Below are 26,452 nucleotides of genomic sequence, written 5' to 3'. Positions count from 1 at the left end.
GACCCTCAAACAAATAAAACATTCCTATATCCTAGTAAATAAAATATTTTAGCAATACTGCTATCTGGTTATTGTTTCACATCGTTAGAAATGCAAACTTGAACTGTGCTGTGTATGCTTTTTCCTATTAAGGTACTTCCGCATTCTAAGACTAAGAACAATAAGTGTTTATGGGTTGACTCATATGAATCTTTCTTGTTATTCTTTGACTCTATTCATAATGCATATGGCATACATAATTCATGGGATGCACAAGACATATAAGTAATAGTCTATGAAGTCATTTTAACAAAATTGTAAAATAAAAAGCCCAAAATTAAATATAATACAGCCAAAAGTCACCCTCTGAACATTCCCAATAGAGAGTACTTATTTATAAAATACAATGTGTCTTTCCTTTTAGAGGCAAACAAAAGTTTTATTGCTGACATGTATAGTCTGTATAATTATAATGTACATGAGATATGGATTTTTAAATAAGGAGTAATGACCATCAAATAGCAGGTGGCCAGTGTTTCTCAGTGTTGGTGCTAAAACCCTATTTCCTCTCCAACATCTTGAATCCATTATAAAGAAGAATTAGGCCCCAAAGGAAGAATAGAATCTGAAAAAAAAATTTCACTTGCTAAGTGTTTCAAGTAGATCAAGTCAAATGACAGTGTTTTACTAAAGGAAAAAGAAGATGTATTTATATCAGTGAAATGTATCCAACTTTCCTGTCACCTTAATATATAATATAGAGCTCTTCTGCTGTTAGTAACGATGCAGTTGACTCAGGCCAACATCTCCTCTGAAGACAACCAAAGTCTGTAGGCACCAGAGAAAGCCCCAGCTGGAGGGAAGGCCCTGGCTTGCTAACAAGCCCGCAGAGAACAGAGCTATCAGGAGGGAGGTGGAGGCTCAGGACGGTGATTTCTGCAATGGCTCCTGTGGCTCCTGAGTGCTTGCGGTTGTTAGAGGATGGGAGAAAGGCTCAGCCACACTGGAGCCAGAGGGAAAAACAGCCTTGGGAGGCCACACCCCAGGAAACTCCATAGCGGGACACAGAGGCAGACTCGAGATTATAACAGTTAAAAGTGCAGTATGGTTACAGTACTGACACACCATAACAAATACAGATAAAGCATCATCAAATCAACCAACTAATGATATGCTAAGTATCAAGCCCAAAACACACAACAATAAAAATACAAAACAAATAAAATAACTTCACTAACTCAAGGTGACAAAGGATGTGTAACAGATGAAGCACCCCTGGCTAGCAATCTAAGAGTTACCAAATTTGAGATTCTACATTACCATTAGTGATATTATTAAGAGTTCAGATTTAGATGAATAGGTATTCTCACATACACTGGCACAGATTGTAGGATCCCTTTTCCAAAGTATGTAGAACTAGAATTGTTTCAGATTTTTATTTTTTTTTTAATTTTGGAATATTTGCATAGATTTTACTGGTTAAGCTTTCCTAATCCAGATAGTAGACACTCAAAAAACCCAAAAGAGTCTTGCTTATGCCAGTGCTCAGTTTCACATTTTGGAGCATTTCAGATTTCTGATATTTGGTGTAGGTATACCCCTCAATCTGTATAGCACCTTTGTTTTTGGAGACCAATTTGATAGAGGATGAATTAAAAAAAAAATCTGCCTTCCAATTTGGTAAGTCAGTTTCTAGGAATCTGCTACATACATGCAAATGGGAATGCACGGGCATGTTCTCTGAAGAACTATTCACTAATAGAAAACTGGTTAAGAAAGTACGGTTCATCTATTTTTTGGATTCTCAAAACAAAAAAAGAAAGGTAAATTCTTCATTTAAGTAGGCTAAACCCATTCATAATGAACTAAATAAATGAAAAGACAGACCACTATGTATAACATGCTATCATTTAAGTACAAACCAATCAACAAACAGATATTTGGGTTTTTCTCTCTTAAATGCATACACACCCCCATACTACAAAGCAAAGCTAACTAAATATTAATTATCTTAAAGATAGAACCTAAGATTGGGGCTGTGAGGTCAGCCAAATGTTACATTTTATTTCTTATTTTCTACACTGAATTATTTTTAAACATGATCATAGATGTTAGCTTTGCAATGAACATAACCCATGCACACATCTTAAAGAGCTAGAAAATGATATGCCAAAAGAAAAATAGTAAAATCTAAATTGTTATCTCAAGAACACATTATTATACATTATTAAATACAATATAACTTTAATCTTTAATAGAGGGTAAATTTTAAAGAAGAATGGGAACAAAAGTTGTTTCAGCAAAAATGGGTAAGTGGGTTTTACTGCAAGAACTATTCTGAATAGCAGGATATACTTATCTTAGATCCTGGGAAGATATGTGTTAGCAGGAAATGACTTTGAAGCTAACTGCCATATTAATTTTCATAAAATAGCCAAGAATATTGAAGACTAACTGTTCTGTAGACTGATGCATCAATGAATCCCTTCAGAAATAATGTCATTGTTTACCTAATCAAATAAAAGCCGTACTTACAGAGAATAGACTGCACAGGTCCAAGTTGGGGAAAGCTCATGAGAACAGAAATCTCTGGTAGGGCCTTGTGGTTTGGAGTTTCAGCAGTCTGGTCTGCCCAAACCACCACTTTTTTTCTCTCTACTAAATGTTCAATTTCTTTGAAGTCAGCCTCAAAAGCATCATCTGACAAGCCAGCTTCCTTCAATGCACAATACTGTCTTTTTAGGCTTGGGAGTAAAGCATTCAGTACTCTGTTAGAAGAAAGGAGAGACAAACACTAATTTTTAAATATAATACTTACAGTTCTCTTATGCTACATCTATAATATTAGCATATCATTAGTATGTTTTATTTTAGACAGTATTATTTCAGTCAGACACCTCTGTAAGCTTAATGCATAAAGTACACACCAGAAACAATCTCAGATGGGAACTGTAAGAACCAGGCCCTATTCTCAAGTAGTCTTCATCATCTTCTTTTGTTCTTGCCGCTTTCTGGAGCAGTTCTGGAAGTCCTCTTTCCTGAGTGTCTTTAGTTGCGTTGTCCTGGCTGCCTCAATATCTGGAATCAATTCAAAATGTTTACCTTGTGTGGTCATTTTGTGTTTGTCTGGTGCCAGATCTGGTGAGGAGGGTGGATGAGGACACAGGGATGTTGTCATGCGCTGCTGTTCTGATTATGCCTTGTAAAGACACCCATGAGAGAGGACTTCAAGAACTGCTTTAGGAAGTGGCAAGAAGGAAGTAAGGGCAGTGTTCTGGGAGAGATTAGTGACAAGGTGTCTTTTATTATAGTAAGTTTGTTTTGGAAAGTATAGACATTCACTATGTATTTCATTCACCCCTTGAACACTACGTAGTGTCAAATGATATCTTGTTTTCAGTATAAAACTTCAAGAACACACACATTACAACAGAACAAATTCCAATTTTTCATTAAGTGATGGAAAAGGAGTGGTTTTCAGAGTGGGCTTCAATGACAAAGGATGGAGACAAGAATATTGTACATAGAGTATTTAAGGCTTTGAATAATTGGTTCTGATTCAAAATCTCTTGTATCACTGACAGTCAATAGCAATGATGGCACTTTATTATGCATTAGACTTCTGTTCTAATGTATAAGCATTTCTGGAAGAAATGTTTGTGCTAAAACATTTTGACTTATATATTCAACTGATAACTCCTAAATTCTGCAAAGCAGAAGCAAACAACATGAGGATCTTCAAATGGCTCAGTTTTGGTTCACTGAGACACTGCTTAACAGATGATGTCATGGGGGGCTGGGGATTTAGCTCAGTGGCGTAAGTGCCTGCCTTGCAAGCAGGCAGTCGTGAGTTCGATCCCTGGTACTGATAAAAACTGAAAAAGACAAAAAATAAAAGAATAAAAAAAAAACAGATGATGTCCCAACTGACTTGTCCAGAAGGACAGAACCACTTGAAGTGTAAACATAGCAGAGGGAAAATGATCAGTTTTAACATACAAGGAAATAACTGCCCATTACTCCAGAATATAAAATGTTTAGAGAGCAGTACAAATGGCCTGTGGTTTTTCCTTTTGGCAGGTCGGTAGGTAGAATTTCACGTAAGTCAAACAGGTAACAAGCAAGAGCTGGGCCTCTGTATCTTTGGGCTCCTTATCTACAGATTCAACCAACAGTACATCAGAAATATTAAACACAAAAGCAAAAAACCTCCAGGAATCCAGAATTCCAAATGGCAAAACTTTACCTAGTGGCCCAATAAGCACCATGCTATACCCACAGGAAAGAAGCGGTGTGGCTACAGCCTCTCAGTTCTCAGATTCTCCGACCCTCTGGCCCTGACATGAGCGCTGGCTGCCTCCCATTCATATGCATACTCTGAGGTTTATCCTAAACAGGGGCAGAATTGTTCCCTTGCTGGGATTTTCTGCACAGCACAGTATAAGTATCTGCACAGCATTTCCATTATATTAAGTCCTCTAAAGACCTAGAGGTAAGTTAATGCACACAGAAGGATGTATGTGTACAAACATCATATCATCTTGAAGGGACTTGAGTGGATCTGAGTATCACAGAGGGTTCTGGACCCAGCTTTCCACATGTATAATGGGACAGATGTAAAGAGAAAAAATATTTAAAAGTAAAAACAAAAAAACTAATTATTGAGTACTTGAATAATGAGGTACAGTTGTCCCCTCTTTGCTGCCAGTGTCTCACAAGGGTTGGTCCCAGGATACCACAGTGTTGAAACTGAAAGTCTCAGCCTGCAGCTGTTGAGAAGAGCACCACGGGCCTAACCACACAGGACCTGAGGAAGGCACCAGACACTGGAGTAAGAGCCCAGAGAGCTGGGGCTCTGTATCCTGCTGAGGTTATGACAGGGTACGCCTGTGCTTCTAGCCTGGCAAGGGGGGACCCTGCAGAAGTTTAACACAGTGGGCCTAAGGCTGGCCTCTTCCAACATGGCTGTTAAGTGTCTCCCGCAGGTCCAGAGGTGACATGCTAGAGTGGTTCTCTCTTACTTTTCTCTCCTTGCTGAGACAAAATTCCCAACATTTAAAGGCAGAGGAAGAAACTATTAAGCCCACCATTTGTAAGTTTTAGATCACCGAATTAGGGAGGTGTCAAACCAATCAGCAGACTGATCGATTAGTAACCACACACTCTATAGACTCAGCCACCTCTGAAAAAGCCCTATGCCTGCATAAGGCTTTGGGGGGATAACTAGACACAAACCAAACAGGTTAGGTGCTACTTTCTTTAGAAAAAGTCTAGAATTTGGTAATGCCAGGCACAGGGTGCTTATTAAGATCAGTTCTCAACAAAAGCTAGAGGCACTGAGTCTCAAAAGAGCTCCCAAGGTAAACGGCATCACCCATATGTTCCCATAATCTCTAAAGGTGCAGTTAAGCACAAGCCTTGACGCCACTGAAGCAAGACACTCGTTGCCAAGTCCAGCCTGTCTCCCCTTTCCTGTGCTGTGCTGACTTTGTGTCCCCTTGCCGTACTAGCTCACAATTACATGAGAAGTCCTGAGTTAGTCACTCATGGAACCTGAAATGGCATTAGGCACCCATGGCACAGGCACTACAATCTATTTTACATGTAAGGACAGAAGGCTTGGCAAGGTTATACAGCCTCTGCATTGCTCACAGAAGCAAGAGTTCAAGACTGATTCCAAAACCCATGCTCTCCCCATTATGCCACACTGTCGCATACTATAACATAGTATGGCTAAAATAAATTAAGTCTGCTGTCTGACGAACTCTGCAGGCAGTCTCAGTGCCAACAGGTGGACGTGCAGTGCAGGGAGCACAAGGCGGCAGACTGGTGTGCGCTGCCGTCCACAGAAGGAAATCCCTTGAAGCTCTTACTGGATTTTTCTTTTTATAAATTGCTATACTTACATGGTTTCCTATAAATGAAGAGTACAGAAAAATAATCAGCAGTTACCTGAGGAGGCTAGAACACCGTAAACTTACAGAGTGGAAGACAGTTCCTAGAGAAGAAAACTTCTCATTTCACACAGCACAAAAGCGACGCCTAAGCTGACTGATTCACATGAGGTGATGAAAAACTATTAAGCCACTTTAAAAACAATTGTTTTTTGGAATGAGATGACTAAAATGCTACTATCACGCCAGTGGAGCGTAAAAGAACATCACATGAAATCAAGACCTTTGATATTTAGCAACTTGGTTTAATAAAGCAAAATAATTTTATAATTATGAATAATCAACAATCATCTAAGTAAATTCAACTAAAGGTAGTCAGATCTACTTCAGTGGATAAGAATTCTCAAAAATTTTATTATGTTGTATATATTTAGTAAAAATGAAACATTTTAAAGAAAAAATGCTTTAAAAAATTAGCACCAGGAAAAAAACCACAAGTTGTATATTCCAAGTTGTATATTGAGTTTTCTTTTTTTTTTTTTTTTTTTATCAGTATCAGGGATCGAACTCACAACTGCCTGCTTGCAAGGCAGGCACTTGTGCTGCTGAGCTAAATCCCCAGCCCCATATATTGAATTTTCTTACTGAGGATTTTCTGTTGCTGGCAGATACTAGGAAGTAATGCTCCCCACATACATAAAACTCAAGTTTTCCATCAGTGTGAAAGTAAACATTCACGTTTTGGGTTCTTTAGGTCTGGTCTTCAGCTCCTCAGAAAGGTAACTCAGTGTACTTACAGCTCAGTCTGCCTGTATTGCTGTTCTTGCAGGCAAGCAAGATCTACCATATGTCTAATCTGTGCTTTCAAATCTGCATTCTGGAGGTGTAATTGGTGAAAATGAAGATCTTTACTGAGTTCCTAGGGAAAACAATGCAAAATATATTTTAGATTCTTTTAAGCATACTAAAATTATATTCGCTTAATAAAAGTTATTTCCTTCTGGTGCCAGTAGTTTTAAATTTTTAAATAGAGCACGTTTACAAACAATTTTGCAAGTAAGAGTTCTAGTGTAAGTAACCCATAACTTAGCAGCAGCAAGACACGGTTTGCAGTTTCCTTAGAAACTGAACATTAGGAACTCATAAGAATTGCTACTTCTTGGTATACCCATCCTGTTCACCATGCTGTGAAAATCCATTCTCGGGGTCAATTGTTCTTAACATGGCACCTGCACCACGTGAGCCCAGCTGTATGGGGTACGTTATTTCTTCGTCCAGGCCCCCTGCCCTGTGACTCTGTCACAGGGTTGGTCAATAGCACTTCTACTGATCCGATTTATTAACAGCTTGTCAGTCTGGACCAGAAGGTTAGGTTCACCCCCAAGACAGGGACTGCGTCAGGTATGCTTAGCATCTAGAGTTATTTGCCCACATCCACTCTTATTATTAGCATCACCTAGGCAAATGCATATTGTTAAATATTGCCAAAAAAGTCAGTTACGACCTAAATTTACATTCCTTTCTTCAAACCCAATACGCCTTAAATACAAAAAATAGCTAAGTCATCACACTGAAGTATAACTGATAATAATCCAGTAATCTTCTGTACCTTTAAAGGAGAAATTTTAGTCCATGTAATGAAAAAGTGTGATTTTAGGGGGACATTTTGACTAACTGAGCCAGCACTGAGAGAGCTGTACCTGGAAACTTCCTCCTAGAAAAATTCCCATAATCTATCTCAGCTTTTTAGTCCAAGTCTCCTTTCCAATGCAGTTGAACACTAATTCTCTAAAAGTTTATTCGCTCTTTCTTTTCCATTTTTATTTGTTTGTTTGTTTTGGTCTTTCTGAGTCTGAGTTTCACTATGCAGTTCAGGCTGGCCTTGAACTCATGCTACCCTGGAACTCACAGTAATCCTCCTGCCTCAGCCTCCCGAGTGCTGGGATCATAGGTGTGTGCTATCATGCCTGACTGTTCTTTCTTTTCAAAACACTTCATTAATAACAGGACTACGACTAAAAACAATGTTACTCTATTAGTCTGAGATATATTAAAGACAGGATCTATTTACACAACTCACTTTAATGATTCAAGGAATACAGTATGTTAGAAAACTTCTGTGAAACCAGAATGAAAGCACCAGCCTCAGTTATGTGATTTTTAGGGAGACATTTGGCACTAAAACAAATGCCAGCTTGCGTCAAATATGTGGCCTTTATGCAGATCAGTTCACCTGAATAAACTTTAGGAGCTGGATTAGATGATCCTTTTTAGCTCCACAAAACCAAACAATTATACAGTGGTACCCCGGTTAATGAACTTAATTCTTTCCATTGTTCTGGTTACAAAATTAGTGCCATGATTCTGGATGAAAACTCTGGTTATACCCAGAATAGTGGAATGAATCCAGAGACCTGAATCTTGGGAAGAATTAAGTTCATGACAAAGTATCACTGTAATAATGTAAATATGCTTGTCAAATATTCTTCTTATCTCTGCCCCTAAAACTCTCTTTTTATAAATCTCCTTTGATAATTTTCCTTTATTTTCATGAATTACTCTCAGGTCTTGGCCATCTTTGGAGAACCAACTGTAGAAATTTGTTCCTAAGAGGAAAACTGCAAATGGAATCTGACAGGAAGAGCAGAACCTGTCCCAAAGACTTCAAGCGGGCTGGTCACAGCCAAGCGCACAAACTCAAGAGGCACCCAGTGCCAGGTCACGCCCAGCCTGATCAAGAGGTACGCAGTGTCCTCATGAAGCGAGAACGCCCTGGAAACTGGTACTAAAGGACTGGGGTGACCTGGAGAGAATGTATGCCATGGGATAGCACAGACACACACACAGATTGGGGTAGGAGTGAGCCACAGTTAGGAGGAGGCAGCTAATGAGGTGCTAACAAGCAGACACATGGAAGGGGAGGGAGAAACCAGGACCCAAGTGAAGGTCACAAGTGCTGAGTGTTGGTCGGCACCACAGGACCTTAGAAAATCCCTTTATGAAGTTCTACTTCAGTTTGCTTACATCGGACATAATGGCTTATGACTAGATTATTATTTCAGGGGTGCAAATCCCTACAGGACAAAAGAAAGAATTGAGGGTAAGATTTGGGTGGTGGGAATGGGAATAGTTTCATATTGTTTTCAATGTATTTGCAATAAAATGCATAAACAACAAGAGCTTAAAATCATTTCTAGGGCCAGGGATTTAGCTCAGTGGCTCAAGTACTTGCCTGTTAAGCGTAAGGTCATGAGTTAAATCCCTGGTAGCAAAAAAAGAAAAAAAAAATTCAATTCTAGGTTCACATTCAGGTTTACGAAAGGTCTACCTAAGAGAGTTGAAGATGAATGACAGGCTGCTACAAAAAATAGATTATATTGCAAAATTAAAGTTTATCAAAAATAATCTAAACAATATTAAGTTCTTAAATGCCAATAGGTAGAAAAAAATGGAAATAAATTAACATTAATGCAAATATCACACTATTTTTAAAATTGGGAGCTTATGATACATACAGATGGCAAAGGCAAATTAGTAAGTTTTTTACAGTAAACTTTTCTGTGTCTTTAACAGCAGATACGTTCCCAAGTACTTCACTAGTTGGAGCTGGGCATAAATTATTTCACGCACCAACATATTGGCAGGGCTGATCTAATATTCTCATCTATTAGATTATAGCCATAAGTAATGGTAATGAATTTAGAAAACAAGAACCTTCAGTAGTTACTTTGGAATAAAGTAAAAGTTTAACCACAATACTTAATCACTAAGTAATCACATAATAAAGATGACAAACTAAAAAGTAGTATCAACATTGATATCTGGTTACCTACTTATGAGAATCCGCTCTCGGGGACTGAATAAGAACCATTCATTTGGCCAGGATTACTAGCTAGTTTTTTGGAAAACTTTGCATTCAAGACACTGTTTTGATATTCTTAGCCATGATGTGATGGAGGCTCTTACATTCTCAGATGAGTGTTGACAGTTGTAGAGGACTCATATTTTACACAGAACTTCAGAAGTCAGATTTTCTAAGCCTAGGAATGTCTGCTATAGTTCACTGATGGGTCATGGTCATTTTTACTTCTTACATTCAAGTCATGATATTATCTTCAGCATTTTAAAAAATGTGGTTTATTTTCTTTCTGTGATGGATAATGTTTAACAGAAGAGCTTTAGGAAACTTTAGTGAATAAAAACATGCAAAGCTGTATGAACCTGACCCTCCCACCTCCCATGTAAGAGAGGATCTGTGTATCTTAGATTAGATTCTCAAAGGCTTCTATGATTTCTGAAAAGGTCAGAATCGCTGTTCTGGAAGAGACACTGAATATGTACTATATTGTATCACTAACTGTTGTTATTCCTGTGTGTTCCATGCTTTGGCTACTGACATCTGTATTATTGTTGTTTATGATTATTTAGTAAGTACTATTATTTGTTGCTGTTAATCTTCTAATACAGAACTTTATTTAAGCTCATAATTTCTTAAATATACTTACAGTTAAGACATCAGTATTTAACAATTTGCCCAAAATCAGTGTTGAACCGTATTCAAAATGACTATCAAATGCCAGGATTACTAAACACTCCAACTATAAGTTGGTATCTTTTATTTGCATTTTCTTTATGGGTAGTATTTTAAAGTATTATATAAGGTGCTCCCATATTTTAAAATAATACTATGGTGTGCATTATATTTAGTGTCCTACCTACCTTTAAATATTAAAAGATCCCTAGCATTTGTTTACTTTCTATTTTCAGTCCGGTGTTCTAGAAATTTCAAGATTTCTGAAGGACACATATCAAATAGCTGATATAGAGTAAAGAACTCTAGAATGTATTATCAAACAGAATTCTTCTTTCAGAAAAGAAGACACTGAAATACCGTGGCTGTCCAGGCACCCTACTACCTGGGGACAGCCACCGGCAGAAGCCGTGTGAACTGATTCCAGTGTGGAGTTGGCAGCATGTGCTGAGGGACGCTGTTCTCCGGGGAAGGTGTGCTGCCCCAGTGTTTCCTTTGCTCTGGTCTAGGTCTGAACTGGACAGGAAATAGTCACGGCATCATAAAATGACATGGGTAATACTGGCACTGGTAACATACTGGAACTGTGTATTTCAAGACTTATCTTTAGATAAGTGAGCCAACCCCAGTCCACGCTGGGTGTGGTGGCCCATGTTTATAACCCAAGTACCCTGGGAGGCTGAGATAGGAGGATCACAAGTCTGAGCCAAGCCTGGGCAAGCTGGCATGTTACGATACCACCAGAAGGTGTTTCAGAAAAAGAGGCTGGAGATGTAGCTTGGTGCAAAGGTCTTGGGGTCAGTCGCAGTGCTGACAAGCAAAGTGGTTACAAGAGGAAGCCATGGGCCATCACTCCCAATGCTAGTGAACATTCTAACTGGAACATCTTCAGTCACTCACACACACACACATACACATACACATATACTCTTTTAAGTCACTTTCTTCAGCCATAATAAAGTTAGTGCTACCCACATTTAAAACTATGTTTGCACAAAAATATCAAAATTAACACAAATTATCTACATGATGAATCCTTATGTAGTTTGAAGCAGACTGCTCAGCTCCTCAAGAGCTACACCTCTTAAAAGCACCCCTTACGAGTATGTTTAAAAATAACTTTACTCTTCCGAAAATAAAGGGGAGGCAAAGTAGGAAATTGTAAAACAAAAGGGATGTTTGGTTAAAAACAGTAAAATAAGTCAAGTCAATTAAATCTCAGAAAAACGGGGCAATAAGTGTCTTACAAAAGAGAAGAATTTTACAAAGTTCAGCTTCTCTAAACTAACTAAACAAATACATCCATACCTCAGGAATGTTACCATTTTGGCCCAAGAGTCCCATCTCACTTTCCACACGATGAAGCCAATTAGTATTTTCATTAAATTGCTTCAACTCCTCCTCTTTCTTTTTCTCCAGGTAGCAGCGACGTGTCTTCAGCATCGCAAGTCTGTGATCTCGTTTGCAGGTGGCCTGAAACACAATGCAGTGATAATTTTGGATCTATCTCATGGATTTATTATGAATACCAAATGAATTAACCTATGCAAAGCACTTTGAAGCATGTCTGGCAGAGTCATAGTGAAATGTTCAATAAGAGCTGTTGTTAAAAAGTATTTAGTGGATGTCTACACAAAATTGAAAAGAATTATTCAACAAAAATTATTTTTTATAAAAGTTACTGTACTAATAATTGAAATAACATAAATCTTAAAATGTTCAACATAGATTTCAGAATTCCACTTAGCAAGCACATGACAGGGTTCACAATAATGACACATTAGTCCTATAATACACTCTCCTATTTGGAAGCCACTGTATTTGTCAAAAATATTGGGAAGCACTAAAACAGGGTCAGCATGCGCATGTAGTAGCAGGTCTGGAGAACACCCATTCAGGAGCCGTGGAGCAGTTCAGGGTCCAAATACCTGCTTAGTCTGTGAGATGCCCAGGGTTCAAGCCCTAGACACATGCACACTCCAAAACATTAAATTTACTTTCTCTTCTGTCTTAAAAAAGTAATTTTCAGTAAGACCAGCATGTATATTGCACTTAATAAATTAATTACTTTGATAATGGTTTAAGAGCTGCTGATCAAGTGCTATCAATGATCGGTTAAGGAAAGTTTCGTGATTGATTTTTAATCTGTCACTTCTTCCCCATTTTATAAGGTAAGAAAAAGTGAGACCCCAGTTTTCAGAAGCAGTCATGGGCTGAGCATATAGCACAGGGTAGCACTCGCCCAATACACGAGGCTACTGCCTTGAGTTCTGTCCTACAGTTACTGAAAGAAAAGGTAGAGCCGTCCCACAATGTGATGACTTTTGGACACCAAAAAAACTAAAATCTGTACAGTGTTTCTGTGTCCATACATATATAATGATTACTTCTGTGGAGGGGGGAAAAGAAGAAAATATTTGGAGTTGCAATCAAAGAGTATCAGGTAGTAGTGACACACAAGGCTTTAAAAGAAATAAAACTTGGGGGTGAGAGGGTGCATCTCAGTGGTAGAGGACTTTCCTAACACGCACGATGAGTTTAATCTCCACACACAACAAAAAAGTCACATAACAAAGTATCCCATGTATTACATACATACTTTTAAAAAATGCAATTAAATCAATGAAAACTAAAACTGTGGAAATAATTCTTCAGTATTTTCCAAATGTTTATTTTTCTGGTATCTGGTAATCTAGTTTCACTGGTCTAGCTGTAACTGTATTTCTTGATCCTTAGGACTCATGCTTTTTGACTTCGTATCTTTTCAGTACTGAGTCCCCCACTGTCCTTTGTTATGGGTTCCGTGAGTGATACCTTTGATGTGAACCCAGGATTTTCTCATCAGACAAAGTTGCTTCTTCCCAGAGTAGAGGCTACCTCTGCACACTGCACTTGGGGAGACTTTCTTGGCTATGTCCTCATTCCTTAATTCTGTCTTCTACACCCAACATGAAAAACAGCACAGATAGTAAGAGCACAGGCACCAGAGTCAGCTGACCAGAGTGCAACTTGCAGCTCACGAGGAGGAGGAGTGTGACTTGGACGACCGGATTGATCTGTGCCTTCATTTACTCATCTTGATTATGGGGCTATTAAATATCCCACAAAATTTTCTGACAGCTTAATGAGTTAAAGTATACAAAGTGCTAAAACACTGGCTAATACTGTATTTATAAAGTGAATGTTTAGTGAAAATCATTTCTTGAAATTCCTTTTTCTCATTTGGATACCTTTTTGGTACTCTTTGATTCTTGTATCTTCCATTTCTTCCTTTATAATGTCACTCACTTTTAGTGTCCATCAGATAGCTCTAATACCTAAGTTTTATGTATTCTGCTATAAGTGCCCAAACCTGCTGATTCCTCCCTGTGGGAAACCATTTCACAGGTTTTATGACTTTGGACCGTGGGGTCAGGAGCTGCTGGGGTTGAGAGCTTCTTCCCTAGGCTGAGTTATCCCTGCTACGCAGGCTCCCCAGAGGTATCACTATGCTGGTATTATATTGAATATTCATTTTTCAACTTCCTGGGTCTTCTAAACAAAACATGTGGGCTCTAAACCTGGAACCTTAATTATTGTGAAAAGCACACTGCAGTGACAGTCTACAGATGAGATCTTTCTGCTTACCCCTGCTGTGCCATGCTGGCTGGTACCACTGTTTAGAAGGTACAGATCTCTGGGGTACGAAGCTGTTTGTGGCGGTACTCACTTCTCACTCTTCTCTCAGGTCTGAGCCAGACGGTGCACTTCAGGGCATGTGGTGGGGTGTCTAACAGTGTCGGCCTAAGATTTTCTGCCCTGAAAACTAGCCTCCTGCTGTGACAGCTGCCCCTGTGTGAATATGCTCTCTCCACTGTCCCGCCCGGGGCAGGAAAGCCTCCTTTACCATGTGAACTCCCTATGAGGACTTCCAGAAATGCTCTGGAAAATAATGGTTGCAACCAAAGACCATACTTCTTTGGTTCTTATTTCTGAAACTCAGGAATTTAAATTTCTTTCTTGTTTACTTTAGGTATTTAAAGTCATATCTGCTATATTTCCTCCAGCTGTTCCACCGTTTTGTAGAGAATGAGTAATGAAGTAACCTTGACTATCAAATTTTTTAGAATTAAAGCTTATATGTTATTTTGTTAAATACCTTTTCTACTTTGTCTTCAGAACACATCATTTCTATTTGCTTATGACATTGCTGTTGATAGAATGACTTAAGTTCATTTTCCTTAAGTAACATTTCCAGCTTGAGATATTCTTGCCTAATTTCTTCTCGATTCTGGAACAAGCAGTTAAGAATCTCTTGAAATCTACCAAAAACAAAATGCATTACAGAAACTCATCAATTTTATGGTCAACGAAACAAAATTTACTTTAAGAAATGAATGAATGAGGTTGGGAATGGTGACACATGTCTGTAATTGAGGGGCTGAGGCAAGAGAATTGCAAATTCAACACTAGGTGAGGCAATTAAGTAAGATCTCAAAAAAGAAATGGTTAGGGTTCTCAGTGGTAGCGACGGCCCAGCTTACATGATGCCCTGGTTTCAATCGCCAATGCCATTAGAAAAAAACAAAGAGGAAAAAACCCATCACATACACTCACTTACAGAAGTGCACCTGTGATCAATAGCAAGGCAGCTAGAGTAACTCCTTCCTACTACAAAAGTACTTAGGAGCATTTGGTGTATCTCTATAAAGTTTTCATTTCTTTCTCCCAAAGAAAATCGTGTTATAGGAAATACAGGTCCTATATTCTTGTCTTCTGAAATTAACATTGTACTTTGTCTGGGTGTCTAACTGCATGTGATCCAACTGATTTGGAAAAATAAGCCATTTCCTGTCTACAGGCAAAGGGCAACATCCCAGAGGAGCGCCCTTCCCTTCCCAGGGCCCTGAGCAGCAGCCCTGGTGTTGGTTTACTGTGAAAAAGCAGCTGCAGGAGAAAGCCAGAGAGCCTAGCTGTGGCTGAAGCTTCCAAAGGAGACAGCAGGAGACAGTGGGACGTAAGGTAAGGTGCAGAAGCCCTAGAGCCTGGAGAGCCAGCTGACAGAGCCAGGACCCACAGCCTCCACGTTCAGTGTGGTGATGGAGGACAGCTACTTCCTCCAAAGGGCAATGCCATCTAGAGGACCCAAGGGGTTGAGTCTGACCCAGATCCCCAAATGCCAGGGTGCAGCTGAATGACTCCTAGAAAAGTCTCCAGTCATCCCGTGGTCCTTCACCTGTCAGGGTCAGCAGAAGGTTGGTTGCAGTTGATACTTCAGAATAAAACAGCTACCTGTACTGTCAGGTCACGGATCAGCTCCGAGACACAGATATAGCGTAAGCAGCACATACAGGCACATGTCTCAGAGAAGAAGCAACTGTGGAGCCTTTCAAATAAAATCAAGTGTGTGCATTTAAAAATAAATGTTCTCTGGCCAGAATTTTAGATATATTTGTAAGGACCTGTGGTAAAAATACTGCCAATTTACATCAGTAGTTCTTAATGAAACACTGCTGGAAATGAATATAAGCCACAATACATTGACTTTACTGCAGTTTTGTCAAACTGATAAATATTTCATAGGAAATATGTACAGACACTGTGATTGCACCATATTGTATTATAGCAAGGCTCATGCCAATAAATTAATTGATACGTTACCTTTAGGTTATACCCAACGATAAACTGTTTTTTCTATAACTTTTTACTCACAGGCCAAGTTAAGTATTTGTCAATTTTGTAATTTTGTGGTCTAGACATTTTGCTTGATGGTGTTTACTAATTATGATGGGAGGAAAGGATTTAGTGTTGAAGGTTTGTAGAGTGCTCCTTTAAAAAAAAAAATCATTAAAACGCAAAATGCCATAAGGGACTGACTAAAAAGTATTTAAATGTGAAAAATGTTCAAATAAATGCTTACTTCATAGTTCAGGACATATTCCCACTGAATAATGTGGCTTCACATGCTCTTGCTGACTGTCCCACTGATAGTACAAACAGATCTAAATACTCCTTTTTATTAATAAGATTAAACCAAGGCCGTCCAGAACTGAGGCACACAAATTATAGCCCCATCATGAAAGTGTTTAAAGCTGTCGAACCCAAAAACATTTACTGATTTGTAAGATTTTAACTAATAAAGCAGACTTGATTAAGTAGTATAGGGATGGGGAAATTCTATGAAGCAATTACTCCAATTGTAAGAAACTGGTAATCCCTTTTTCAAAAAACTTTCATTAACAAAGAAAAATACTGTTTGATGTCAACAGCTATTTTTGACCAAGGAAACAGTAACTTAACAGTATCATAGTTGAATACTTTCATTAGTGAGACTAAATGAGTATCAAATTATTTATGTTATTTTAAAGATCAAAACTGGGAGGAAATAAAATCACCTTAAAACTAATAAAATATGACAATTTATCTTGAATTCAGTTACTCCAGGGAGTAATAGAAATAATTTAAACACACTACAAAATCTGCAGGATAAACAGAGCTCTTCACTTTAACAATGTATAGATCAATCTATATGAAAAACTGTTGTCGCTGATACACACAACTGTCATAAGGCCTTCTCACAATGTTTGCAAAGTAATGCAGGGTGGGGACACAGGATGGAGACATGACAGGTGCAGTATTTCTTGCTTCTGTTGGCAGTGAGGACCCCAAATCCCTCTTCGTACTACTTGTAAGAAGTGCTATAGTGAGCAGCCTAAAAGTCATCAACATCTACACTGCCGTGATAGAAATAACCCAGCAGTTTAGGAAGAAAAAGTAGTTAATAATAATCAAAAGAATATTTCCTCCAAGCCATTTGGATGATTTTGGGTACTGTAGTGACACTGGGCCAAGAAATCTTAATGTTCAGTGGTTCCAAGGAGACAATAGGTCAGTCTGGAAAGTAACTGCCCATCAGAGATCTCCATTCTCACAGTTAACCATTTAGATTTTGTAAGTGGATTAGTAGTGCTATATAGAATCAACATAAGTGAGCAGATCTGTAGTCCAACTATGCAAATGAGCATGCTAGAGAAGAAAAACAGGAGCACAGCCAAAGATAAGCCAGCTTCACAGCTGATGGAAGCGCCTCTGTCTCATACCTAAGCCCTGGTTTTCCTCACTCTGTAAAAATCAATAAAAAATTATTTAGTTTCCAAAATGTGCAACAGAGAACAATCAGTGACTTCCTAAATTCAACTGAATTTGCTTATAATACACACAGCATGTGACAAATAATGACGATTAACATGGAATACCTGCTAAATTTTAAAACAATAAATTACCTTCCTATTTCTTTTTCCTGAGAGCTTGAAATCATTAACTTTGCTTCGCCATTTTTATCTGTGTAGGCTTTCTGTTCTTCATAAGCTTTTAGTTTTTCCTTTAACATTAAAATCTAGGATAGAGAAAAAACAGTCAAAACACAAAACAACTTACTCCCTTCTATACAGCTAAGGTAAACTTTCAGCTATGCAAAGTTACCGAATAGGACAGACTGCCACTATTACAAGGAGAGCGGTCACTTGCTGGACAATTAGAAGTAAAGAACCCTGTAAGGAGGAACTGGGTGTGATCAGAGTAACAATGTAAAAGATAGACGTACCTCTGCCTTCTGCTCATTACAGATCTTTACATACTGAGATATGTGGTTGTTGAGATTAAGAACATTGCTCTTCAGCTGCCAAAAGATAGAAAGTATGACTGTGTATAAAGAGATAATAATTGCATAGCTATACACATGTACCAACTGGCATTATATCTCATTAACTGATTTCCATTAATTCTGATTTTGTTAGTTTTGATCATGTGATAATCATGATTGATTATGCTCATGATTAAAACCTATGATGAGAGGACATGTCAAGCATAATAATAACAAATATGAAGTTATAGATACTTTACTGAAAAAAGATACTTTTAAGCATTCATTCATAAAATAAGAATTGTCTATTTTCTTTTGACTTTCAGAAATTCAAAAGATAATTTCATATTCTATTCATTAATGAGCTCAACTAATTTATACTAAGTTCATGTAATATTTCACCCTTTTAAAAGTACAGACCCTTGGGATATATGGAATAGTGGAGAGAATGTTAAACACCTGAGGCCAAAACTGAAGCCCAGCTCCCGAGGATCTCTCTCATACCTTGACTTAGACGAATTCAATACTTCAGACTCTGAGCTCTGTACAACCCCTGATACAGTGAGTTAGAGCAAATAACACACAAGTGTGTGAAATACCTGTACACATTCATAGGGTATGACCTCACATAGATAACACGTGAACCATTCTCTTAGGATGGCAGTTTGCATCTCTGCAGACACTAAAGGAAGCAGTGGAGGAGAGTGGGAGAGGTCACCACAGCACTCTTCCAACCTGAGTGCTATCATTTTAAAGACGTATCATGTTTTGAGATTTTTAAAAAAACAATCCCAAACTCTGGGAAAAATACTAACATGGTATTTTATTTCATCAGCTACATAGATACAACAGTATCACGAATTCGTGGAGACAAATTATTTAGGAAAGACTATCTGTTTTAAAAACAGGTGGCACAGACAGCTATTTTCCGCATGAAATGACAGAGGCCTGGAGAGATTAACATGTTCAAGGACATCAGGTAGAAAATGCTGGTGCTCAGCTCACGCACAGCATCATCCTTAGTGACAAGGAATGTGCTAAACTCCAGGATGTGACCCAAAAACCAGGTGCCGTGAGGTGAAAAGATTGGGGAGAAATACCTTAAAACACCCTAGCACCCTGAAGATGGAATACTATTATCCAATATTTGCATAAACAAGAGGCTTAAAGGTATAACTAAGTTAGCATGGTGAATTGCTAAGTAGGCATTTCTAACCCTCAGCTGCCTGAATCCTCAATAGAAACACAAACCCATTTCACATTTTTATTAGAATTACATACTGTAAAATGCACTCAGAACTCTTGCAACAAAGATAACGTAAACACACTTACAGAAGATTTAATGTCCTTTGCACGGTTAGCGTACTTAAGAGTGTTGTATGTGTCATCGTAGAATAGAGAGGAAGGACTAACAGCAGCTATCATTATAGTTTGACAGTTTCCTCCAAGAGAATCCTTTAACAAGCGAGTAAGCTTACTATTCCTGTAAGGAACATGCTGATTCTTTTTCTGAAAGAACAAAAAAAGAATTCTTATGCCATTTTCCACATTTTAATGCAAACCTGCTACTACTTCCCTGTAACAATTTAAGTACTGCCCAACTTTGCCCAGACTGATGATATAATTGGTGACTGAAATGGTAATATACGCTACAGGACTGCTCAGTAAATACAAGAAAACCCCACTAACAGATGATGTCAGCTTGTAAGCATGAACTTTAGCATTGAGAAAACTATGTATCAGTAGTGGCTCATTGCTAGCTGTGAATAATGTACCATATTGTTGTACCAGCCTGAAAAATTAACAGCACATAAAATATAATCTAGAAAAGGATTTTGTTTGCTAAAATGTTTTCTTTTCATGGCCACAGAGTTAGCATTCTTGCTGTATAATAGTTATTAAAACTGTCACTTTAAAAATCAAACAAGTTCAAAATAAGTGGTAAGAACGTAGCATACAATATTTTTGGTACCATATAATATACATTACAAATCTGATAATCATTAATGTTCATTTAGTTAATTTTAAGTATGAAACTGGAAATAAAAAAATACAGTATCTTGCTAATACAAATGCAAAAAGAAACAAAAATAACCCCATAAAGCTTCCTGATAATTCAGATTCTCTGAATTGTGCTCTGTATATAAAAACTATCCATACACTCTTAAAATACAATTTGCAATAGGCCTTCCAAACAAAATCAGATGAAATATCTTTCTTGAAATGTTTTAATATTTCGAAATCTTTAGCAAATGATGAAAAAACATGTACCTTTCTGTCTGCCAAGGCATTGATGACATTTCCGAGTGCTAGAAGGGACCTGTTGATGTTCGTGCCCTCCACAAACCGGGTCCCCATGGCACTGGTGGAGCTGGCCCGCTCGGACCCTGCCAGATCGATAAGCGACATCTTGGCAATATGGACATTCTGGTTGATGCTTGCTGTTTTGTCTTGCTGACGCAAATAAATCTTGTATTTTAGAAGAACAAGGAAAAGAAAAAATGGAACAAAATTAAAAGGGAAACATGTTTTCCTTTCAAAGCACCATGAAACCAAGTAATATTTCTGTCATTCCCAAACATACTCAGAACAAGATACATCTGACTGAATTTAAAACTGGTGGAAATAATGACTAACACTGAGAAAAATACAAACATGCAAAGACTTTTCATATGTGCAAGGCATTAAGAATGTCTGGAACTATCTTTATTTTTAAAGTTGATACCGAGGATTGAATGAACCAAGTGCTCTCCCTCTGACTCGCAATCATGTGTTAAAGGCTTGTTCCGCAGTTCAGTTCTACCAAGAAGGGGCACAGGCTTGCAGTTCTGGCTACTCAGGCCACTGATGGTGGAAGACTGTTTGAGCCTGGCAAGTCTGAGATCAGCGTGGGCAACAGAGCAGAGAGCCCATCTCTAAAGAAAGAGGGTGCCTGGGAGGTCTTCAGGTCACGGGAATGGTAAGGTCGCAGCACTCCTCTCCTTTTTATTTTTCTGTTGTGGCAACAGGTCAACAGTTTTGTTCTTCCAGGTGCTACTGGCCAGGATGTGTTGCCTCATCACAGGTGTTATGGATTAGAAACTGGTGGTCAACTTAACACCAGCAAAATTAAATCACCATGGTGCTGAGCATAGATGTCCCACCTGAGGAAAGTTGCCAGCATAAATAGAGACATGGAGAAGGAGAAGAGAGGCACTGAAGCATTGTGGGTTCTCCTATGTGTTACTATTTGAGCCGCTGGTTCTCCTGGAGAAGCTCTGCTCCTTATATTGAGCATCCCTTCCTGGCTCCGTAGGGGAAGACGTGTGCCGCTTGGTCTCCTGGATGAACTCGTTACGCAGGCTTCCTGGAATGTACCCAACTGTGCTGTATTCAGAGGAGCTCTGGGCCTCTGTGTCGCTGAGGATGGCTGTGGTGCTTTCAGGGCAGCCCTGATCTTTGTTGTGAGAGGACTTCTCGGCTCCAGCATAGAACCCTCATCCCACCAGTACAGCTCCTTCACCCTGCTGGCATAGACTTTCTAGCTTCCACTGCTGACCTATGGGCCTTCCCAGCTTGGATCCGTAAAACAGACTGGTGTGAGTCCTTCTTGTGGGCTCTGGACCTCCAGTTGGATTCATGGGAGGCACTGTCATGAGTTCTGGTTCTTCATCTGGACTCATGTAGTACATTGCTGTGGGATTAAGGTTCTTGGCTAAATATTCTATGTCTTTAGTGTTATAGATAGTTTTCCTGTGTTAATCTGGGTGACCATCATAAAAATAGTATTATAAACTCCATATCCTAATTCTAATTGTTCTCCACATAACCCCTGACTACAACAGGCCTAAAAGCACCTACATCAAGGTGCTATGGACCGAAACCTCCAAATCCACGAGTCAAAAATCAACCTTTTCTTTATGAATTAATCATCTCAAGTCATTTGTTATAGCAACAAAAGGCTAACACAGCACAACAGGGAAAATAACCCTTGACAGTTAAAAGAAAAACCATGAAATCGTCACTATTGGTGACGAGGGCCATGAAGTACTACAAAAAATAAAAAACAGGTACTACCTAAGAGGAAACAAAGGGAGTGGTCAGAACACTTTGCATGGCTCTAGAACTGCCCAAAAGGAAAGGTGACTTTGAATGTTGATCCTACCCAAAGAGTAAACTTATCCTAACTTCCAAAACTGTTGTATAGCTCCATAATTAGAAGAATGTTATACATTAAAAAAAAATAGTAGTATATGTGTCATTTGAAAAAGATAATTTTTTCAGCTATTTTAAATTGTTTTGGAATAATTTATCTAAATAAAATAGGTGGTAAGAGATGAAGGTAAACTACTATTCTTTTATAAAATTCTCTTGTCAACTTTTCTTCTTAAGTTAGGTCTAACATTGTAAGGAAATTTTAGTGTCACAGACAGCAGTTTTCTCTTAAAAACACGGAGTGAGAAGTCAGTGGGGGAGAGGACAATGAAAACCTTGCTGACTGGGTACAATCGAATGGCTTAACTGCCTTAGAAATGAATCTTTCCAAAGGGAAACATTCCTTTCTTCTATGATCAATCCCATACAAGACAGCCCAGGACAAACATTCAAATAATCATTTGCATATAAGCAAGACATAAACAAGAAATCATAAACAAGAGCCACCAACTAATGCTTTAGCGCTTTCAGGACTTGTATTCCTAAAACACACGTCAGTTGAATTATTAAAGAATGCAGCCACTTAATGGTCTTCATGGCAAAACTGTCTAAAAAGAAAATTAGTATCTTTCCAATTAACTGGTTCTATCAATCTAGATCTGTAGTAAGAAGTCTTACTCTGAATGAAAGTACCTACTGGCAAAATTACTTCCATCAGCTTGAATAAATTCCATCACTGCATTCTACTATCCCATAAATTCTATATTTTTTGAAATTCTTTATGTCATAAAGCTGAAATTTCATATTTTTGACTTATATCATCTTAATTCTAATTTATGATAAAATATTCTCAAATGCTTCAAAAGAGAAGAAAACCTGAGAGGTGGAGATGCCTACAAGTGAAAACATTCCCTTCTCATGGGTGACAGTTGCCATGCTTGCACTTTGCTTTGCTGGCTTTAATCCATTTGCAGAGTGCAGGCCTGCAGCCTGTTGTTACCTGGAAAACAGCGTGAGACCGAGAGGAGGCAGCGTTGGCATCCGTGGGGTGCTGCGTCCGGTTTTTGTTCCCGTTATCCAGTAACTGCAAAATTTCTTCTGAGGATCTGGGCTACAGACATTTAGGTAGGAAAAGAAATCATTGAATAAACTCTCCCTTTCCTCTCCTCTCCATTTTTTTTTTTTTTTTTGTTATATTGGAGATTAGAGCCAAGCTGCATATGTGGTAGGCAAGTGCCCACCCTTGAGCTAAAAATGTACATGCCTTTAACACGTTAAATATTCAAGCAGATTTTCACAAAGAAAAAGTTCACTTAATTAGAAGCCAACAAAGCAAGTTTATGACATACTTCAATCATTCAGGTCTATAATTTATTATTGGTTTTTCTCTCAATCAGGATAGAAAATAAATAATGGCTAGACAGCCATACTTGCTTTTCTGACAGGAGAAAAAGATGTTCATAAACGTACCTGGTGCAAAGAGAGACCCTGAACCACCACTCCCTTCTGGGCATCCTCACGGACCACAAGTGGCCCCGAGTCTGCCAAGAGGTCACGAATCTGTTCATTGTATACCTTAAAAAAGTAAATAAAACAAGTAAGTACAAAATTACAGTGCCTAGGAGAACACACTTCTGCTGCTGATTTAAGGTTACTGGAATTTTACTTTAAGGGTAAGCAGTGCTCACGTTCATTCTTCTTACCCTTTGGATATAATATTACTTATAAATTTCTATCACTCCACAGATGTTTGATCACTTAGGTTTAAAATACAACCTTAAAGTTTGAGTCATTATACTCTCACTCCATCATTTCTGACAGTAACTACAGTAACACAAAGATGAGTAAAATGGCTAAGCTGCTTTTCCTTACTTCTTGGAAATAGATAAATTTTAGAGAAGAGGTATTGATGGAAACCTCACAGTGGTAGACAGTGTTTACCTCACTACTCCTCAACTGCACCAAGACCAATACAAAGTTGTTTGGTTTCCCCAGGGAGTGATGAAGTCCCTAGCCTAAGTGATCTGCCCTTGGCCTGAAAAGTAACAGATAATCCAGTTCTACAGCCTGACACTGAAAATACTTCCGCATTCCCTATCTTCACCAACATTTAAAAGGTAACTTCCACAAAAAATGGCATTATCCACTTGATTTCATAATTAAAGGTATACAGTTTAATATTCACCAGCCCAATGACCATGACTACTACTGATTTAAGAAAAAACCTACAAAAGGAATTTTTTTATAGTACTTTCTTCTGTGTTCTAATACAAAGCTCCCAGTGTGATTCTCCGCTGGTATGTTCGTTCTCTGTATCATTCTTCATAATGAATGATAAATTTACTAAAACGTGGTAAGCTCCAGAGGAAAGATGGTAACATGATCCACTGAGGGCCTGGCTGATGAGGGCCTTTGCAGATGAGCAGCAGTCTCTTCGCTACTGCTTCTCCTCTACTTCAGTCCCACTAAGGAGAAAGATCACCATCAAGCTGACCTATGCAGCAGGCTTACCTGGGAGCTTTTCAGGAACACAGATGCTCTGCCTACACCCTAGAGCTACTAAATTCCTGTATCAGGTGAGACACAGCCAATAGGGACTCCTAAGTGTTCCACAGTAGTTCTGATACACTGTCTGTGTGGGAAGCCTATTAGCCACTGCCTTGTCAATTATAAGTTGATAGCAGATTAAAAAGATACATTCAAAATTTATGAAAATAACCAAATTTCAAAAACTCTCCCAGTTTTCAAAAGAAAAATTTTAAGAAACGCCCCCCTCAATGTTTCCTTTTTTCCTAGTTCAGGACAATTCTTTTTAATAGTTAAAAAATGAGTTTTATTCTTATTTCCAAGCTCTGTACACTGAGAGGGAAACTTAGCAACATATATGATTTAATTAAGCACTGGAAGAAAATTCCCTCAGTAGGGATCAAGCTGTAAGACATTTTCTGACAGCAGAAATACCTATTAACATGGCCAGGAATGCGCATAGGTTTCTAAAAAGCTATCTGAACACAAAGTTAGAATGTCTGCTTTTAGGTATCACTGGTAGAATTCTAACTATTAATAAGTGGTGGTAGGCCTGAAGAAATAGTGGGGTATATAAAACAGGCACAACAGCCACTCTGAAAGAGCCTCTATTAGCTAACTCTTGTACAATTTGAGCACATACATACACAATGATCACAGACAAGGATTCGAATCTACTGAAAAAAAATAAGAACCCTCAAGTCCATGCTGATGTTACAAAGCAAAAGGAAACCTCTTCCTTATAGTAAAAGGTCAATGAACAAACAGAAAAAGGATGGTAGAATTTAAAAATCACCATCATAAAGATAATTGATACAGGCATCAATAATTAGATGATGCTAATGGTAATAAATGTAGATAAAGTAGTATTCTTGAGTTGAAAAAATTTACAAATATCCCCAAAATAAAATTAATAAAGTAAAATTGCCAGTAACGGGACTAATCAACAATGTAAATGTCTTGATATAAAGCAGTACGTTTATTATCATTTCTGTGATGTTTCTGCCATTGCAAAATCTGAATCTAACTGTGACAAACCCAAACTGAAGCTTCTATGGCAGTGTCATAAAATACAAAGGGTCACACAGAAAAAACAGAGCACATTAAAGGGGGGGCTAAAGAGATCCCACAGGCGAATTCAATTTTTGATCATAGCTTTGTATCATACATAACATTAACATGATAGTTATCCAAATCCCATTAAGGTCAGCAGATTAGATAATATCATTAATTTTCTGGTTTTGATAATTATTCAATGGTTATTTAAGAGTATTTCTGGTTTTTATCAGTTCACAACTGATAATTTTAAAACAATAAATGCATGCACACAGAGACAAAGCAAATGCAGTGAAAGGTCACCATATGGAGATGTTGGGCAAGGGTACCTGAAAGTTCTTTATACTATTTTGCAACTTCCCTTAAGTCTGAGATTATGCCCTCCCACCAGAAAAAAGAGCAAGAATTTACTTACTCTTTTAAATATTTCTTTGGAGTATTTAAAAATATTCCAAAGAAGAATGTTAAGAATTGTATATATTTCTGAGAAAGCTCTTACATAATAAAATGTATGAAAACCTTGGTTTACGAGTAACTTGTTCCATTCATAATCCGAAGCACCTGTATATAAAAGCAGTGAGAGAGAAGCAGAAAGGACTCGTGATCGTGTCACACTCAGCACGATGTAATGCTTGTACTGCAAGACATCACTCATCATCCAATTAAAATTGCTCAGAAACATTTATTCATCATTCAGAACACTCATGGAGC

The 26,452-nt window shown here is 38.2% G+C and overlaps 1 protein-coding gene across 2 annotated transcripts in view; it reads right to left on the bottom strand.

Annotated features, from left to right (window-relative positions):
- The window catches only part of Kif18a (kinesin family member 18A), a 59,476-nt gene that overhangs the window by 22,819 nt on the left and 10,205 nt on the right, over window positions 1–26,452 (bottom strand). Inside the window, exons 4-13 of one of the 2 annotated variants that reach the window (XM_013147261.2) lie at window positions 23,630–23,734; window positions 23,160–23,270; window positions 20,297–20,494; window positions 19,358–19,534; window positions 17,987–18,061; window positions 17,667–17,779; window positions 14,543–14,705; window positions 11,713–11,877; window positions 6,671–6,792; window positions 2,515–2,747 (exon numbers count right to left, since the gene is read on the bottom strand). In XM_013147261.2, coding sequence (XP_013002715.1) covers window positions 2,515–2,747; window positions 6,671–6,792; window positions 11,713–11,877; window positions 14,543–14,705; window positions 17,667–17,779; window positions 17,987–18,061; window positions 19,358–19,534; window positions 20,297–20,494; window positions 23,160–23,270; window positions 23,630–23,734 — 1,462 coding nt within the window. Of the gene's footprint in view, window positions 1–2,514; window positions 2,774–6,670; window positions 6,793–11,712; window positions 11,878–14,542; window positions 14,706–17,666; window positions 17,780–17,986; window positions 18,062–19,357; window positions 19,535–20,296; window positions 20,495–23,159; window positions 23,271–23,629; window positions 23,735–26,452 lie in introns of those variants that run through there. The other variant, XM_063256754.1, reaches the window with a different exon arrangement.

This window comes from Cavia porcellus, unplaced genomic scaffold (genome assembly GCF_034190915.1).
Source record: "Cavia porcellus strain 051 isolate PalLab524CR breed Dunkin Hartley unplaced genomic scaffold, mCavPor4.1 scaffold_9, whole genome shotgun sequence".
Lineage (NCBI taxonomy): Eukaryota > Metazoa > Chordata > Mammalia > Rodentia > Caviidae > Cavia > Cavia porcellus.
This window is presented reverse-complemented; position numbering and strand designations above follow the sequence as displayed.